The sequence below is a fragment of the Gymnogyps californianus genome, chromosome 3, assembly GCF_018139145.2.
Source record: "Gymnogyps californianus isolate 813 chromosome 3, ASM1813914v2, whole genome shotgun sequence".
Classification (NCBI taxonomy): Eukaryota; Metazoa; Chordata; class Aves; order Accipitriformes; family Cathartidae; genus Gymnogyps; species Gymnogyps californianus.
This window is the reverse complement of record NC_059473.1, coordinates 38,753,510-38,773,389: the sequence shown is the minus strand read 5'-3', so window position 1 is coordinate 38,773,389 and position 19,880 is coordinate 38,753,510. Positions and strand designations below refer to the sequence as shown.

The following is a 19,880-nucleotide window of genomic DNA, read 5'->3' as shown; positions in this document are numbered from 1 at the left end:
TCAAAATGACTGCACGCGGGGAGGGGTGCGAGGTACCTGCACTGCATTTAGCCTGCAGGGCGGTTCACAACTCCAGTCAGAATAATTAATTTTATTAAATTATTCATCGTCTTTCCACTCGGTGTGTTTCAGCGCGCTGAAACCTAACGGGCTCGGTCAGGGCTGGAGCAGGCTGATGCTTTCCCGGCACAGCGCTGACAGGACGCGGAGCCCACCCCTGGCCGCCCGCGCCCCGCTCCTGTCGGGCTCCCCGCCGGAGACCGGGCCGGGCGCTGGGGCCGCCGCGTACCGCCCGCCTCCTCCGCCCCGGGACTACGCTTCCCAGCATGCGCTCCGGAGGCCGCCCGAAGCGAACCGCCGCCGCGGCGGGGCACGCCGGGAGCTGTAGGCGCCCCGCGGCGCCATCCCCGCCTCCTATTGTCGCGGTCGCTGCGGCGCGTCGACAATAGCGGCGCTGGGGGCGGCGGTGGCGGCGCCGCCCCGCATTCGGCAAGGGCAGCTGCGCACTCCTCCCCCTGGGGCCGAGCGAAAGGGGCGTCGCCGCCGCCGCCGCCATGGCCGGTTGTTGTCAGTCCCTGGCAGCGGGTTATGGCGACGGCGGTGAATGAATTCTCCGGGCGGCAGAGGGAAAAAGAAGGGCTCAGCCGGCTCCAGCTCCGCGCCCCCGGCCGCCGGGGCCTCACCCTCCTCGCCGCCCGGGCCGGCCCCCCCCGTGCCGCCGGCGGGGGCGGCGGCAGCGGCGTCCCCGCACAAGCGGAACCTGTACTACTTCTCGTACCCGCTCTTCGCCGCCTTCGCCCTGCTCCGCTTCGTCGCCTTCCAGCTCGGGCTGCTCTTCGCCTGGCTCTGCGAGCGCCTCTCCCGCGGCGCCCTCATGGCCGCCAAGGGCAGCAGGGCCGGGGCCGGCGACGCGCCCGAGCCCGGCGGGGCGCCCGAGACGGTGCGGGCCTGTCACAAGCGGGCCTTCGAGTGCATCTCCATGGCGCTGCGCATCGACGAGGACGAGAGAGGTAGGGGAGCGCCGGCGGCCGCCCCGGGCTGCGGGGGGAGGCGGGCCGGGCCGGGCCGGGCAGGCCGGCGTGGGGAGGGCGGGCAGGGCGTCTCGGCCGTGCGGCGGGGGACCGGGGCTGCCGCTTTGAGTTGAAAACAAAACCCGGTTATGTGAGAAATACGGGTTGCGAAGGATCTGTGCGGGAGGGCGAACTGCGTGCCGGTGCCTGCATGCGGTGACGGTGCTTTGCTCCCCCGCCGCCCCCAGCTGGGTCCGTCCCTGCATCGCCGCAGCCGGGAGGCGCAGGTTGGGTCAAAAAGCTGCGGCGCAGACTTAATTTCCCACGCGAAGCAAGTCTTTGGATTTCGCTCTAATAACATTAAAGTTTTTGATGCGGAGGTCTGAGTGAAGCGATTAAAAATCGGGGGGTGTGACTGTAACTAGCTGTCGGTTTAACCAGGCCACCCGGACAACAAAAGCACTGGGGACAATAATAAGGGTGCATCCTTTAATGTACTGTCTGGCAAATGATGGAAGCGTTGAAGTGAGTCTTCAGGAAACTTGGCCCCCAAACTGCCCATTTGGAATCGTCTGACTTTTAAGGAAAGAAATATTTATTCCCATTTTGGCAGTTTTTAAAAATTATTTTTCTTAAACTGTTTGACATGCTTACTCTTAAAAAACCTATCACTATGTGACTAGAAGACCTTAAGGAGGATGTTTAGAGTTCGATTAAAACACAGGAGTGAGGATTTTTTTTTTTGTCTGAAAGATTAAAAAAAAAAGCAATTGCTAGTGCATTTGATTTAGCCATTTATTATAAATGCAGCAGCACAACTCTGTCAGCATCCAAAAGGTAGTCCTTAGGGGCATGCTGTGCTGGGTTTTAAAATTATCTGGAAACATCAGAATACCTTATTATACCCTTTCAGTTGAGCTTTAGTGAAACTGCTATCCTAGAGGAGGAGGTTAAAAACATAGGAATAGGCCTTCAATAGAAGCTATATGCTGAGAGCACCATAAAAGCGAGGGATGTGTCTTGCTTTGCATTGACAATTCGGGAGTGGCAGTGGTAAGCTCTGGGAGAAAAAAAAAACCAGCATGTGCAGCAAGGTTAGTTCAGAACAGATGTACAGTAGAAGAGCATTGAGGGTCATAGGAGCAAAGCATGAAAGAAGGTGAGGTAGCTTAAAACTTCAGTGTTGTTGATGATTGCTATGTGAAGAGTAGCAAAGTCTTAAATTATCAGGTGCCTGCTCCTCTGTTGTGGCTTATAACTGTTGGTGGTTTGAAGGGCAAGCCTTCAAATACCAATTTTAATTATTGAGTTGCTTTATAGATGTTTTTAGGGTTGTCATATATGAATTAGCTGCACAGGTCATACATTTAGTAAGAGAAAAATCTTTGCTGCTAACACAAGTAGTTGCAAAGCTGTTACAACCCTGCAAATGCAATATTCATTTCACTAAGAACTCACTTTGTTTTAATACATAGATTTGTTATTTGCTTATCTGTTTTTACTGGAATACATGCATACCTTTGAATTTATTTGATATGTAAACAAGTTTTTTTTATAACTTCCAACAGAAGACAATTTATTAGGCATAGTATGTGAAATGGTTAGGACTTCTGGATTGTCTAATATCCTGTTAATTTTGTGGCATTTTTGCTGTTCTGGAAGCTATGCACACTTCAGTAGTTATGATAGCACTTCTGGTAATTTTTATGCTTCTGAATTATTGGGGAAATTAATATTCTTGATTTGGTATTTTCAAAATCAAGCTTAACATCTTTTCCTGGGACTGAGAAGGCACATGTGGTGGGTTGACCCCAGCCAGCAGCTAAGCACCCACATAGCTGCCTGTTTACTCCCCTCAGTGGGACAGGGGAGAGAATAGGAGGAGCAAAAGCGAGAAAACTTGTGGTTCAGTGTAAAGACGCATTAGTAAGTGAAGGAAGGAGGTGCACGGAAGACAAGTGATGCAAAGACAATTGCTTACCAATGCCCAGCCAGTTTCTGAGCAATGGCTGCCTTGGAAGGCAGCCCCCACCCTGTCCTTCCTCTAGCCAAGTTGTTACTGCTGAGCATGGTATTATATGATACAGAATATCCCTTTGGCCAGTTTGGGTCAGTCATCCTGCCAGTGTCCCCTCCCAACTTCTTGTGCACCACGAGGCTACTGGCTGGGGATCTAGAGCGGGAAAAAGAAAACCTTGAGGCTGTGCAAGCTGTTCAGTGATAGGCAAAGCATCGGTGTGTTATCAACATTTTCAGTCACAAATCCAAAACACAGCACCATAGCGGCTGCTGTGAAGAAAATTAACTCCATCCCAGCCAGACCCAGTGCAGCAAATCAATGGCTTCAAGGAATGTGACTTTTTATTGTACTTTTAATGTCTTGATCACTGAGAACTAGTAAACTGTTCTGTGCAGATTCAGAGCACGACCTTTGCAAACAGCTCAGTTTGGTATATTGCTTTTAAAACTTCTCCAGTTAAAAGGTGGAAGTGAGATTGTAATCGTGACCTTGGCATGTTTGCAGCTGCTCTTCAGAATAGCAAAGCAATTCAGGCAGTAGCAAAGGTGGCTGGAATCATCTCTGATTTCTAATAGCCATAATCAGCATTGATTTACACTGCAGGTGAAACTGTTTCTATAGGTGATGGGGAGAAGCCTAAAGAAAAAGAAGCTACAGAGAGGATCAGAGTCACTCAGCTTCGATGATTTAATTTATCTAGCTTTGTCCTTAACATTCAGGATATATGAGGCTGGCAGAGAAAGGGCAGTAATAAAATGATTCCCAAGGTGTGTGATGTACATGACTGTAGGAGGGTGCTGCTCCTGTGGTTTGTGTCGGTAGGAAGAGCAAAGCGTGGAATTACCCGCACAGGGTGACTTGCCAAATGTTATTAAAAGATTTTGCATCTGGAGAGGTGTTGTGGTTTAACCCCAGTCAGCAACTCAGCACCACGCAGCCGCTTCCCCCTCCCCCTCCCAGCAGGGTGAGGAGGAGGAAAGCAAAGGAAAAAAAAGTAAAACTCGTGGGTTAAGATAAGAACAGTTTAATAACTAAAGTAAAATATAATACTAACAATAGTAATAATGAAATATAATAATAATAGTAATGAAAAGGAATACAACAAAAAAAGGAAGGGGGGGAATGAAAAAAAACAGTGATGCACAATGCAATTGCTCACCACCCGCTGACTGATGCCCAGTTAGTTCCCGCGCCGTGATCCGCACCTCCCGGCCAACTCCCCCCTGTTTATATGCTGGGCATGATGTTCCATGGTATGGAATACCCCTTTGGCTAGGTCAGGTCAGCTGCCCCGGCTGTGCTCCCTCCCAGCTTCTTGCACACCTGCTTGCTGGCAGAGCATGAGAAACTGAAAAGTCCCTGGCTTAAGATAAGCGCTACTTAGCAACAACTAAAACATCAGAGTGTTATCAACATCATTCTCACACTAAATCCAAAACACAGCACTGTACCAGCTACTAAGAAGAGAGTTAACTCTGTCCCAGCCGCAACCAGGACACGAGGAGAAAGAGAAAACCCTTAAGAGGATTCTAGAAGTGTACTGAAATATTTTTACTGGCACTAAAATTTGCTAGAAAATAGGTTTGGGACTGAGGTTACCAAAAGATTTGAGTGCAGAAGCAACACAATCACTGGTAACTGGCACTTAGCAATAGTTTTTGTGAAACCTTGTCTCTTCTGAAACTAGGGTAATAATATCTGAAGGTTTCATTCTAGGCATTTTTGTTTTTTCTAGCACTAGCAGCTTGTTAATGCTAATTAGGTTTAAATTGTAATACCTAATGTGCTGTATTCCTGTGTGGAAAGGCATGCTTAGTATGGCATAGCTACTTTGCAAAAGTATGTTTCCATATGCAGGCAAGTATCTTTTTAATGCAGAGTATTTATAGAAGGGGAGCAATATGAAGTAGATACGACTATCTCTTCAATGGTTTATTTGCCGTCGTGGTGTCAGATAGTATAGGTTAGGCATAGGCGTGTTCATGGTTGTATTTGCGGTAATACCCATTTAGGACATTGTTGGTACAGAGGTGTACTCTCATTCTACATGTATTGTACTTCATGTGAAAGTTGACATACACCTGCAATACAGCAGTTTCATGACAGGATGAACAAAGAAATACCCCCATGACAAATGAGCTGCTCTGTACAAAAGTTAACCAGAGAAAAAGTGTCTCGTCTCACTCGTGTAGTATCTTAGACTCATTGCTTTTCTTCTTGAGTTTCTGTGCTTCTAGTGTTACTTTGGTATTGGCTATCACTGGAAGATTAAGAGGCATGTCTCAATTTGATGTTCCAGAAAGAAAAACTGTTAACTTCACCATTTCTGCTGTGAATGAACATGTGTAGTCTAGCTTTTTTACCTTTTTTTTTTTTTGTGAGTTGTTTGAGGTTTTTTTAGGGAATTGATCTCTTTAAGGTGGATGGAGAAGTATCCCTAAAACAGGCAAAAGTGATTTGAGGCTGGTGTAGTACCTGTTTTTAATAGAAAAGCTTATTTGAAACTAAGTAGATATAAAGTTGACAGTGTCCCTTTAAGTGTTTCTTTAAGTCATAGGATTTTGTTCAAATATCTCTTCCTTCCTCTTACTTGTTTTATGCAGCATTATATGGAACCATTCCTAAGCTTTGATTCATTACAGAAAATAATGGGTTCACTTCCTTTTTAAGCAGGACAAAAGGAACAAGCTGTTGAATGGTATAAGAAAGGAATTGAAGAACTGGAAAAAGGAATAGCTGTCTTAGTAATTGGTCAAGGTAAGCCAGTTTTGAGTTTTGTGGAAAAGATTTTGGTTTATGGCTTCTTCAAAGCGAGGAATCAATATTGCTGAATATGGTAGGTGCTAGGAATGGTCTTCTGTATGAATTCATTCGTAAGCGTGTTTCTTATTTGTGTTTTAGCTGTAGGTGAACACTGGTCCATTTCTCTGTTCTACCTTAATGTTCTGGTCTATAACGTGCAAATCTTGCTCCAAATATTTTCAGACTGTCCAAAATCACAAGCAGTTCATGAAAATTCTAAAGTAAAACACTTGATTTCATACATAATGGGAATGCCAAATTGAGTTCCGATTTTATTTGCCAAAGTTGACAGTTCATGTTCTCACTTATGCAGAATTTTATATTCCCTTCAGTATAACTCAAAAAGAAACACCCCAGTTTGGAATGGTCTAGCATTGTGTTTCTGAATATCTTATGCCAAAATAGCTGAACATTTCCAACAAAGGAAGAAAGCCATCTGTGTATATGGAAACATTTTAAGTGGTAGTGTAGAAGCAGGTATGTACCATAGAGAAATAGTTGTAGTGAAGGGCTTGCTAAGAATTTCTGTCCTCAAAATAATAATACAATAATAATAATACCCCCACACACACCCAAACCTGTAACTGCTTTTGCAGGCTGCTGTTTTGTTTGTCAACTATGTTTAGAAATGTTTGTGAACAGTATATGGTGACATGTTACTTATGCAGCAATACCAGGGGCATTTGATACAACCCGTCTAAATTGCACAATTAAAAAGCTTGACTTGAGCAGACATTATTTTTTAGGAAGTGGTGATATTAATGTCTGTAATTCTGTGTGTTTTGAAATGTAAAGGGACACAGTCAACTGAACTTAAATCAGTTAATTTTGCCAAAGTGAATTATTTCAAATTGTACTTGCCTCTCAGTCACTTTTCAAGCTTTTTAAAAATCTTTTTTGTTCAACTTCTGTTTAGAAAAATGCAGTGACAAAGAACATATATTAGGTCATCATGAAATGTTAGAGAATATGCAAAGCAATGCTTGGATTCCCACTGCTCTATGAGCAATATTGTAAAGCAGATAGTGTCAACTAACTTTAAATTCTTGATTAAATAGAAAGCTTTAGGATTTTTTCATTAGTTTTGCAATGATGTTCCTTAGTGGAGGGGGTAGATAAGGGGTGGGAGGAAAAGGAGGGAAGGCTGGGTGTCAGTATTTTAGCACTTAAAAAACTTAATTTGCCAAATTGTGTTTTAACATTGATTTTTCTTTGTAAGGTGATCAGTGTGAACGGGCTCGACGTCTGCAATCTAAAATGATGACAAATTTGGCAATGGCCAAGGATCGCTTGCAGCTTTTAGGTACCAGTTACAATTCATGACTTTGGAAAGTTTGTCATTATTCACACAACTTCATGTAATGCATTCTTCTAAAATATGACTTTGATTTTTAAAGTGAAGGAGTCATTATCTGTGTAGGGTCTCTTAAGTTTGGTTTTTAGTTGAGAGTAAGTAATACTTTTTAAAATGCTGTTGATGGATTTTGAAATTGGAATCTCATGACCCACTTCCCTATGCCTTAAGAAATAGGTGTAAAAGTAACTGAGAAGTCTTTATACAGTAGCACGCTTGACTCATAAACTGAGGAAGTCTTGACTAACTTTTGTTGGAGTTAGTTTAGGATTTCTGTGTTAGAACTGTAGTAAAACTTACGATATATTGCTGATCATGAATGCTAAGTGTGCCTTCTGTAAGTGTAACTGCTTCATGTTCTGTTAATTCTGTTGTCACTTATATGATAATAATTTTCCTGATTATTGGTATGTACTGTAGTAATAATTCCTTAGCATTATGTAGACCATAAGGTTGTGAATTCCTAATTCTCGTAATTTGTATCTAGTAGTGTTCTATTTTAAGACTAACAAGTAAGATCACTTCTTTTCAGAAGCACCGTGTTGTATAGTTTTAACTTTATCAAAATTAAGTGTTGTATATAAGCTCTTAATGGACAGACTAAAACAGGCAGGATTGGAAATGGCATCTTACTGTGCATGATAGACCAAGATCACCCCTCCCCATCAAGCAACAAACTCACAGCTTTGTGTAGTGTATCCTCTAAATTGAGATCTTTGGAAATGCTTTCAGTTCAGGCAGTAAAATGAAAATAAAGATTATTTTTTTTAACTGCTCTTTAAGGGAGAACTAACAAATGTACTTGAGTTTAACTTGCGTATCTGCAGCTTTAATCTTGCACTGTGTTGTTCTGAGTTCTACTAACTCCCTCTCCTAGGAGTGTATAGAGCAGACAGGAAAACTCATGTTTCTCCTCTTACACTTTTTGATTCTGTGGTCCTGTCTGGTGGTTGACAGGGAAGTTGTGACAACCACAAGAAAGTGAATCTCTTTTGTTTCCCTTGAGTTCCTGGTGTCCTTAGTTCTTTTTGAAAAAAGTGAAGGGAACATGGGGTGAAAGAGGCTTCCGGCTTCTACGCTTTATTATGGGTGTTTGTCGGTAGAACCTTAGTATATGCAGAAAAGATATTTTCTACTCATTAGGGTTAAAGGCTGACTTCTAGAGGTAATATAAACTAGTGAACAAAAGAGTGAAAGTGATTACATGCTAAGAATCTTTGATAAGGTATGGCTTGTTACTGACATCCTAATTGCAAGTAACTAGGATTTCTTTAAAAAATTTGCTGTTCTTTGAACCTTGAATTAGCAGTGTCTGTATTTTGTGGGTGGTGCTTTGTCCTTGCATGTGCTATTGTAGTAGCACTTGCAGTGTTGATAAGTTGCTCACTTGCTGTGCTCTGATTGAAAAGATAAACAGGGTCAACATTGCAAAAAAACTAAAGTTGAAATCAAGATGGTACATTCATCTCTACTACCAGAATGTGCGATCACATGCTGTTTGTATGCTTTGTTCAGAGTGCAGATTGAAAGGTAAACAGATAGAATAGTGCTTATTGCATAAGTTGATGTCAAATATGATTTTATTTTATTTTTACTTTGAAATTATCAGAAGTTTAGTACTTTGTTCTACTTAGGTTCTTGTTCAGTTTGCACTAAGGATCTGCCTCAAACAGAGTACCTGAGAGCAAAATTTGGATAGAAAGCAGCAAGTGAAGTTATTTGCCCTTTAGGAAGGAAAAAGATGTTGTTTGGAGAGATATTCCAATGGCTTTAAATCCCTGAAAGCTTGATCATTATGGATCTATTTGGGTAATATTTGTTATACCATCTAACCAACTTTCAAGTATTGACAGCATCTGTTTTTATTACTTTATATGTCATTTTACATGGATTTTGTGGAAATTTAAGGTAATCTAGAGTTGAATTGCATGTGCAATTCTAAACATAGCTTTTGGCTTGTTACTTACATTAACAGATATTTGGAAGTTTTTAAGTGGTGTAGAGATGCTTTTGTAGTTGAACTAAACCTGAGGCTCTTGAAGCTCTTAAGGTTCAACAGAGTGATTTTTGCTATGAATTCAACTCTTAAGATCAAAGAGTAAGTGTTTTCCTCTAGCCCAGTGGAATTTCTCCATTTCTTAAGGGAGAATAGGCAAGTCCTTTATTGCATTAGCTGGCAGGATGAAACAAACTTAAAGTACACAACAATATCAAATATTTCATCCTGCTTGCTAGACAGAGATGTGATTGCAGACTGCATAGCTGAAATACCATCCAGTCAAGCAAGTTACATTGGTAATACATAGAAAGTAAAAATTATATCATATGGATTATAACTGTCCCTTAAAAGCGGTCAGTGCTTTGATTTTTGAAGTGTGTTGCATCATCAATGTAAGTTTAAGTTGCATGACACCACTGATGGGGGTGTTTGACACCTCTGATGGGAGTGTGATGTCTGATTACACCCATGTGTTATCACCATGTGTCATCACACCACTGATGCCTTTTAGTGTTCGACCAAGAGGATGTAGCTGCTCATCTTGGATGTTGGCTTTGCTATTCTGAGTCCTGTTTTCATCTCGAGTCTAAATTACTGTATTATATTCGGTTTAAAGCTGTACTATGACACAGCATCAAAGCGGAAGTTACTCCAGGTATGTTTCACAGAGCACCTCAAGGTGACTTGATCACTTTGGCAGTCCAGTGACAATATTGAGTTGTGCTAGCTGTCAGCGGACTTCCAAGTTCTACCATTCAAATTGGTGGTGGCCCCTGTTTTTGACACGTTTGGGGGTGTGTTAGCTGTGCAGTTATTTAGATGAGTGGATAAATCTTGCTCTGATGGTCTTCATAGACATGATCTCTCCTAGATGACTGATCACCCATGTTAGAATAGTTATAATTGATATATTTAGAATCAGAGGAGGATATTTGTTTTCTACAATCGATGCATAAAACTCAGCAGTTTGCTGTTCCTAAAGATAGGTAACCACAATGTCCAGTGCAACACTATTCAGTTCTAATGCTATACACGTGTTGTACTGATTTGTGTTCTCCCACTTCAGAGAGACTTTCTGTAGGGGGACAGATTTCTGTCAGCACTAGTGACTTTCTGTGTACTATGTGTAGCTTCAGTATTTTGGTTGAAGGATGCACATGGCACACAATGAAAATAACTTTCATCAGTATCCTCTTTGGTAATAATTCTGCCTGGGTATAGATATGGGCTTCAATGGACACCTTTTGGAATTCTTCCACTTTCTTGGAGGTCATGGTGTTTTTGCTTCAGGCTTGTGTTATAGGGCAATGTTTTTTTATTAGAAATCAGTTACCTTGAACTCAAGACAACAGCTGCAGTGGTGTTTATTTGGTAGGTTTATGTCAATGTTGTATCATCAAGGAGAAATAATGAATGAGATTCTGTAAACTCCCGCTCCCCCTCCCCCCCAATGTCTGGAGACGTAGGGAGAAAGCATTTAAATGAAAGGTGATAGGGTGTCCTGTTAATTCCCTGGAATAATATTTAATAGCTCAATTTATTTTCATTATTCCCGAGAGCTCTACAGCTATGCTGTCTCAAGAAAAGTTTATATGTTTGCTTTATGTAGTTTTATGTGCAATATTAAAATTACCTGTTAATACGTAATGTGATGGGAAGACAGTGTATGAATTGAAACTGGACAGCAGTTGGATTACGTTTTTTTGGTTGCAGTTTTGGAGTTCCTGAATAGTGGAACTTGCTAAGCCATTGATAATTGTGGTAAAACCCCAGTCTCAAACTGTAGTGTTGAAGCAAATAGCATTTCCTGAATTTGTGCCCAAGCCAGCTGATTTTATTATGGTCATTCGCTAGAAAGTTTTTTTTTGTAAAGCTCAGAAATGTTCTCCAAAACTTAACTGATTATCTAATATCTTGCCAAGTCTATTAATACTAATGTTGTTTCCTAAGCTTCTCTATATACTTTCCATTCAGATTGCATGCAGTGGGCAGGGAGTAGACTATTCTGCTGTCTCCTTCAGTAGTGCTGCGCCCACTGTGTCTGCAGTCAGTCATACTGAACGACTTTTCTTAGACTTCTTTAGAGGGAGGTTTCTTGGGGTAACGTCTTGCAAGTTACAAAGCTTGTGGTTGTTTGTAGGCTGTTCTTCTGTGACTAACATTTCTTTGTTTTACTGTACCCGACTCTTCAATGCTTTCAGTTTAAAAGAAAGTAAACCCTGGGTGGACATACTACTCTTGAACTTTAGCTTTTCATATTTGCTTGTGGCTACTAAGTTTTCACTCTAAACCGCGTCTTGTTCAGTCTGGATATTATTATTAAGCCACCACTTAAACTATTGGGTCTAAAGATACTTTTCAGGGAAGCTAAGCGGTGAGTGATCAGGAGTAGGCAGAAGAAAGGAATGAAGCAGAAAGACTGGAAAAAGATCTGTAACAGACGAGTGGAAGCAAGGAAGTGTTTATGCTTGTTGGCTGTACGATCTGTAAGCTCTGAATGACAATTATTCCTCCAGTCAGGGCATTTATGATCTTGCATGTGCACATTTTCAATAGTGTTCTGCTTCTTTTGCAATATGTGCTTTCATGTTGCCAGAGGACATCGCTCCTCCACTTGGTCATCTCTTTTCCTGCAGCTTCTTGGTACTGTTATGTCTTGGGGGAGAGGAGAAAAAAAAAAGGGGGGGGGAGGGGGAGTGGGAGTGTTACAATGTATGCCTTGCATCCTTACGAACCGTGTTTTGTTTTTACAAAAAAAGTGTGTGCGTGTGTGAAATAAAGGTGGGAGAGGCTGTAAAGTGCCCCAAAAGTAAGGCCTAGAGGTTTTTAACTGCAGTGGGAAAAGCAGGAGTGGTAGGTGAGCTGCAGAGAACAAACAGTCCTGAGACTTAATTCTTGTTTTGTGTCGTTTGCAGCCTTACACCTCTTTGACTTATGCTTTGGCTAGTTTATCATGCCTTCTTAGAGTTAATTTCTTTCTGCTTAATATTTAACCTTATAAATCTTGTATTCAGATGTTTCTGAAGTTAATCCTCTTAAAGAACACAGCTTGCATGACAATTTTATTGACTTAATTTCAAGGCAATTATATTTCTAAATAGAGATCTTGAAAGACATCATCGTAGTGTGTATATATATGGTGTTTTATTTGAACAGTTGAGGTTTCTGTAAAATGTTGACTGGCTGTTACTACTTAAGTGAAACATTTTATATGCAGGGAAGTGACGACTCCTTGCAGTTGGTCAAAAGTAACACCTTGGGGCGGGCTTTCAGAAATGGGTTATCAACAAAAATATTTAGTAAATGAAGTTGAATTAATCCTGACCATTGCTTTTGGGAAGTAACTACAATCACTAGACTGGAAAGATTGTTACAATTAACTCAGCCGTAAATGGCTGGTTTTAAAGCTGTTTTCAGTCATGCTCATACTGACAGAATTTTCTTACAAATTTGCTAAACCTGTAGAATAGATAGAAATACTCCTTTTATCTTTAACCCTGTATCAAGTATAACAAAGCCAAACTTGACATTTGTGTGTTCAACATACATAAATTTTCTTGGTTCATTTTTATTTTTTGTTTGTTTATTTTGTCCTTTTTCCTCCCTCCCCCTCTGTCTACTATGTAGAGAAGCTGCAGGCAGTTTTGCAAATTTCCAAGCCGCAAATGGAGGTCTATAATGACAGTACTAACCTGGCATGCCGCAATGGACATCTCCAGTCAGGTGGGTTTGGTTTTACCAGCGCCTATTGAGGGGATGTCTCTCAGTTTCTGGTGTATTACAGAGAAAGAGACGCAATGCTATGTTCTGGCCCCACCAACTTAAAAAAAAAAATGTTTTATATTTCTGTTTTTAAAGGCTTTATATAAAATACATTCCATCCTTTCAATGACTTTGACAAGACTGTTTTATTTTGTAGTATTCAGTTCTCTCTTACAATGACTGTCCTAGAATCCAAAACTATTTACTAAGACAACATTTTAGAAAATATTTCTCATGTTATATTCTTAAAGGAATTAAATTAAACCTGTTTTTGAAAGTGTCAAATTCAATGTAGAATATGTAGGTTATATATTGTGCCTACATAAGTAGTTCTTCCTTTATGATATTGTGAGAGTGAATGTGAATTTGCATTAAGCTGCTTTAAATTTCAGATTTTTTTACTCTGAGAAAGTGATACACGATTAAAACAAGGTGGGGAAGAAAACAGCTCTTCCTTTTTGTCAAGGAAGGTTGTTTTTATCCTTTCCCAGAAGACTGCATCAGGGATACTAAAATACCGGAAGTAAACTTTTTTGTCCATACACAAGGAGTAAAGTTACTGCGAGGTTTGTGAATTGTCTTCAGGGAATGTTTTAAGCCGGCAGTAAGCTATTGTCACAACTGTGATCTCAACTGATAATTCGTACAGTAGACTATAATGAGGTTAAGTAAAATAGAGCTAACAAGCAATGGAATTCATAAAGCTTGTCTGCTGAGTCAAGAGCAGTATTCCGTTTTTAAAGTAACTAAACTTGAAACTTAGTGTAAACCACATGCTTCTATTTTTTTTTTAGCTCCATTTCTAGTTCTGAAGTCATCTTACTGTTTGGTTTTATTCTTTGTCATGTATGAGAAGTTAAGGCAGTGGAACTATGTCATGTTAGGCACCTTTAGATTACTGTATGTGTGGTATTTTTGTTAACTGCATTTGTCAAAAAGGTGTAGTTAAAATGGCTGTTCAGTATAAGTTCCTATGTAGATTGAGCTTGAGAACTCTTTACCTTTAATGATCCAGTATAACTCTTGTCTTTTTACCTGGTTGGCTAGAGGTTGAATGAACAAATACATACATATACACACAAAAGTTGATAACATGCTCCATCTGATTCGATATGAACAGCTTTTTCTTTAAACTCTTTCCTTTATATGTTTTTGTACCCTTTTCTCAATGTATCTCAGAATTGGATGCTGCAGAAGAAGGTTAGACTGAACTTCCACTCTTAAAACTGTTTATTTAGTTACTTAAATCTGTTAGTAACAAAGCACAGAATATCTATTGGCATCTACTGGAAATGAAGGAACATTTTGCCAGTTCTGTGGCAGGCGTTTTTATTTACAGAAATTCCTGTAGCAGGAGGTGGTCACTGTTGGTAAACTTGTGGAAATTGGTATTAGTCAGTTTACCCATTTGGAGTCATATTCCTGGTGACTTACAGAAGATGGATGACCGAACCACTTTGGCAGAACTGTGGAGGAATGGGTAACGAAACAACTGCAAAGGGCTGTGGTCTTCTGGGGATGCTTTTTTCTGAGAAAGTGTCTTCTGACTTCCTGAAAAGGAATGCGGGCTAACGGAGAAACTTTTCATTTACCAGGCTCAGTGGGATCTGAGAAGAGGCAGAAGGACTAAAGAGCAGGTCATAAAAAAGAGTTAGGTACCAGGCATCTACTGATTACTTTGAACAAGACTTCAAGGGGCTTGTTCCATTTCCATTTGCATTTACATTGCCAAAGGTAAACTTTAGATTCATAACTTGTGGAAGTTAGAGGTTTACCCGAAGTACTGAACTTCTCCTGCAGCTGTGGGGTCCCTGATAGTACCAGGCAAGTCAGGCTGTTATCAGTCATCTGAATTTCTTAATTGGCTGGTGCCTATGCTCACATGCTCACCCTCACACTTTCTCTGTCTCCTTTTTTTGGGGTGTGGGGGTAGGGAGTCTTGTTTGTAAGATGTTGGTGCTACACTTTTTTCTTAAAAGTACTTCCTTTATACACGTTGCAATAAAGATGGTATTTTCACATGGACAGCAGCAATCATTTAAAAACACAAAGTAGATGCCAGATTCTTAGAAAACTGTACAAAATCAGCTTGCAGACTACTTGAGATAAGAGGACTGCTGTTACTGAGAAAGTAGAGGTGCTGCAGAGGTACTGAGCCACAGGGCTCTGGCATAAGCTTCATTTTTCTATCTACATAAAATATTACCTGCACTGTTGCCTAATCAGGCTGGGCTTTTTAAGTCTACTATTTTATGAAGTGTGAAACATGGTCATTCATAGTTTTAACATCAAGAAAGTGCCTTTTTGCCCGTTCTTTGGTCAAAAAGTACTTTGCTTTCTTTCATTTGCCTTTAAAGGCCGAAGTCTTTAAAGATGTTTTTGCTTCTTAATTCTGTCTGATATTCTATTCTCACAGCTATACTACACATTTTTTATATTTCAAAAATGTTACTGATTTGAGATTCTTCCTTCTTCCAAGATACTATGTGTCAGCCTTTCAGACCAATTAATTGATTCTAGCACAAATGACTACCTATCCCTGTTGTCTTCATTCATAGTTTCCTAACTTACCTGAATAGGTAGAGATTTTTCTTGAAAATTTATCTGATAGATTTATAATGAGGTTTTATAAGACCTCATTACAGCAGTATCACCTGCCCTTCAGTTGCAGAAGGCTACACCGTAACTTGTCTTAAGAGTACTAACAAGTAGCCTTGACCTAAAACTTTATTTTGAAATACATATTTATTGTTTAATATCCATCACTCTTCTTCTCATAGCAGTCTTAAATTAGATGTAAAACAATTTAGCTGTTTGTTTTTTTTCCTATGACATCCATGTTTTCCTTTGCATTGTGGGTTGTTATTTTTTGTTTTTAAGCTAGCCTGGGAAGGAGATTATGCCAGTCTTGCCAAAGGCAGTGTTCATGAGTTTTATGAACTTACTGGGCATACAATACTGGTAGTATTACAGTAATTCCAGGGTATCATTTTACATTTAACATGTAAATCTCCGCGTGATGTACGATCAGAGAAAGCATTAAATTTATCTTACCGCAACATTAGCACTGTGCAAGTAGCTAGTATTTTATCTCAGTTTTCACTTGGAAGGATTTGCCGGCATGCCTTTAATAGTAGGCATATATTGGCAATGTTTTTCAAGTTGCAAAAATTCTACTCTTAATACTGAAGTTTTTTAAGGACTTTCCCAAGTAGAAGAACAAGTAGCAATAAGATTGGTTTTAACACCATAATTTGGCAGCAGTAGATCTTTGACACAGCTCTGTTGGTTCAGAATGAGAACAACTGTGTCCCTGATCTGTGTAGCTATGCTACCATTTGAAACATGGAACAGGTCCTTGTTAGTTGCTGAAGTTTCCTGTTAGGTAGTTTTTATTACTTGAATGTGCCTATTTGAAAAATCTGAATATAATCTTTGAAGGAATTACTATTTTGGGGGCTATTGTGAATGCTGATCCTGAATAACTATCAGTCTTACAATTGCTGCATGTATTTTGCTATGCGATATTTGCAGAAAATGTATAGCTGAGCAGCTTAAAGATTGATTGTTTTTTGGTTTTTGTTTTTTAATAAAACTGCATACGTAAAGTTACAGACAATTCTAGACTGGTGAAATTCTTTTTTTCCGAACTTGGGGTCCACAGACCACATATAATAACTTCTCTTAGTCACTTTATATCAGTTATCAATAGGCATATGTAAGGAATTTCTGAGGAATATTCCCTGATGATTTTTAAGGTTTCACAACTAAAGGCTGGAAACTGTTCTGCAATACTGGAACTGCTGCTGCTGATTTTAATTTAAACTGTTTTTTTGGATGCTTAAGAAGTTATAAAACAGCAGAAACTTGTTTATTAAGATGTGCCTTAATCTGTTTTAGATGCACAAAAGAAAATAATTGGTTTGCTTTTTAGAAATACAAAGCATGCTGTTATCTTCATTAAATAAGTTAGACCTGCATGTTTCGCAGATTGTTTCTGTGTTTCCAGATGTGTAGTATAATCAAGCTTCTCTTAAAGTTGTTCAAACATCCTTACTTCACTGTACCTTTAAAAACAGTTAAATATAATAAATGCATTTTAACATTTCTTTCTGTAAGGGAGTCTGAAATTAGGCACCTGTGTCTGCAGCTTATTACAATTTAACCAATAGAAAACCTCAGACAAAATTTTGCTCCTTGCTTGTTTGTAATTTGTTTGTTGTGTGTATATTTGGATGACAGATTAAAATTGCAGGGATGCTTTCAGGACCAGATAGTTATTATTTCTTTATGATCTAGCGACATTAGCTTGGAGGTTTGAAGTAAGTTATTCTGTCCGGTCAAGAATTAGAGAGTAAAATCAAAATGATCAAGCCACTATTACTATCTTACAAGTATATATGAAGTAGACAATTGAATTGTTTAGTGTTTCAAATACACTTGTGTGGTGGTGGGTTGACCCTGGCTGGATGCCAGGAGCCCACCAAAGCCACTCTATCACTCCCCCTCCTCAACTGGACAGGGGGAGAAAATAAACCGAAAGGCTTGTACCTTGAGATAAGGGCAGTTTAATAAAGCAGAAGCAAAGGTCACGCTCGAAAGCAAAGGAAAACAAAAGATTTTATTCTCTACTTCCCATCAGCAGGTGATGTTCAGCCTCTTCCTGGGAAGCAGGGCTTCAGTACGCGTAGCGGTTGCTCCGGAAGACAAACATAAATAAACCAATGCCCCCCCTTCCTCCTCCTCCTAGCTTTCATGGCTGAGCAGACATCATATGGTATGGAAGGTCCCTTTGGTCAGTTTGGGTCAGCTGTCCTGGCTGTGTCCCCTCCCAAGATCTTGCCCACCCCCAGCCTGCTGGTGTGGGGGGGCAATGTTGGAGAGACAGCCTTGATGCTGTGTGAGCACTGCTCAGCAGTAGCCAAAACACTGGTGTGTTATCAACATTGTTCTAGCTACCAATACAGAGCACAGCACTATGAGGGCTGCTGTGGGGAAAATTAACTCCATCTCAGCCAGACCCAATACAACTTGAAAAAATGCTATGGTCTGTCTTTGTGATTAGAACGTATTTTAAGCGCTTCCTTACTGTTTTATATGAAACGGTGAAACATTTGGCAAAAGGCTGCTGGAGATATTGCAAAGGTTTTAAGGCCACTTGCAGCATATTTTCCATCTTTCAGCAGATGACATACAAATAGGTAAGAAATGTGTTTTGGGGGTTTTGCATTTGTTACAGGAAAATATATGTTTTACATAATGCAATAATAGGGGCTGTGAGTCTGACAAGAGACATACATGTGCTCTTAAACACTTCACCCTTTAGAAAGAGGTAAACTTTACATAAACTGTAGTTCTGAACAGTTTGATCACATTTTTATTTGCTTCTTCAATGAAAATTTGATTATATAAAATGAAGTTTTCCTGTGGAGTTGACCCTGAACAACTATGTTCAAGAGTAGTTCATCAGTGCTTTCTGTGCTACCCATCAGGACTGACCACAGAACATATGTAAGCTTAGTGGTCTTGATTCCTGGAGGTACAGCTAGAGTAAATCGTAATTTGTATTTAAACCTTTCTTTTTTCCCTTCCCCCCCACCCCCCGTATTTCCAGCTTCCTGAAATACTCCTTACCTGTGCAATTTTATGATACTCAAAATTGCAATGTGTGTGTGTTGTTCTCAATAGATGGGGGTAGTTCTGGGAAAGTGTGATAACTGAGCAACATGTTAGGGTGAAGGAGGTGGAGAAAAACTACTTCAGCTTTTTGAAGCCTTCCCATGTTGGCTGTAAGCCAGCTGTGAAAATGAGGTTGAAGGAAAAAAAAAACCCACAACCAAACTGAGTGCCACCTTTTGATTAAATAGGACCAGTCGAAGTGTTGGGTAGATAGGGTTTTTTTAATAGATTCATATACTGCTTTTTGAACTTGAAAGTTACTAAGTATGCCTAATTTTGAAGAGTTTTGACTTAGTCATTCCTGCACAGGAATTTCCAAGTAAATTTAACCAGCTCTGGATCTGTGTGTGATTTAGTCAGTAGCCAGGGGGTTTTGGGGGGTGGGTGGGGGGTGGGTGTGTTTTATTTTGTTGTTTGTTTTTTTTTTTTTACAAGAAATGTCTTACAGGTAAATGTAGTTAATCATATTCTTCAAGTTCCCTTGTTTTTTGCATATTGATGCATCTGCATTGTTTGTGATGAACCCTGCAGAGTTTCTGTAACTCTTAAAAGGGGTAGATTTGTGACTGAAGAAAGGCTTTAGAAGCTTGTAAGCCAAGTAGTTCAACACATGGATAACTACAGGCTGTGTAAAGAGTTGCTCCTGGTAGTATGCAAGACTTTTATGTTTAAAGAGGCTGAGAAGATGGTAGTAATTAATTGATCTTTCCATGATACTGTTTCACTGAAGTATTCTTATTTGAATTTTTTAAACACAACATTCAAAATTGAGGCTTTTTTTACTTAAAGTATTTTTCACTGAACTGCAATATTATAAATCAAAAATTCTTCCTAGACTCATTAACTTCCTTAAAAATCAGAGTTCTTTGGCCCGTTGCTTAAGACTAACAAGTCAAACTGAGTTGCAGATTTCTAAAATCTTAGTGAAGAAACTTGTAGCTGAAATCCATCTTGAGCTTCCTTACGTCTGATGCCATATTTCTCTTACCTAACCAAAAGGCTCCTTATTCCTTTTAAAAGGATATAGAATAAGGCAGTATTTGCAGTTTCCATTGCAGACAACAGTACTGTACTAGACAGCTTCCAGTACTGTATTCCTACCACAAAAAAACCCTGATCTGATGCTGTGCTCTAATCATTAACCAGCCTGACCAACCTGCGTGCTCACTGTAGTATGTTCTTACCTCTTAGTCTCTATTTTGGTGTTTTACACTTGCCATTTCTGTGCCAAGGAACCTTATTTTATCGTGTATC

The 19,880-nt window shown here is 40.1% G+C and overlaps 1 protein-coding gene across 4 annotated transcripts in view; it reads left to right on the top strand.

Annotated features, from left to right (window-relative positions):
- Positions 1 to 604: 604 nt before the first annotated feature.
- The window catches only part of SPAST (spastin), a 37,639-nt gene continuing 18,363 nt past the window's right edge, over positions 605 to 19,880 (top strand). Inside the window, exons 1-4 of one of the 4 annotated variants that reach the window (XM_050893936.1) lie at positions 605 to 1,010; positions 5,704 to 5,787; positions 7,052 to 7,135; positions 12,813 to 12,908. In XM_050893936.1, the coding sequence (XP_050749893.1) occupies positions 605 to 1,010; positions 5,704 to 5,787; positions 7,052 to 7,135; positions 12,813 to 12,908 (670 nt within the window). Of the gene's footprint in view, positions 1,011 to 5,700; positions 5,788 to 7,051; positions 7,136 to 12,812; positions 12,909 to 19,880 lie in introns of all 4 variants that reach the window. The other 3 variants (XM_050893935.1, XM_050893939.1, XM_050893937.1) reach the window with 3 other exon arrangements.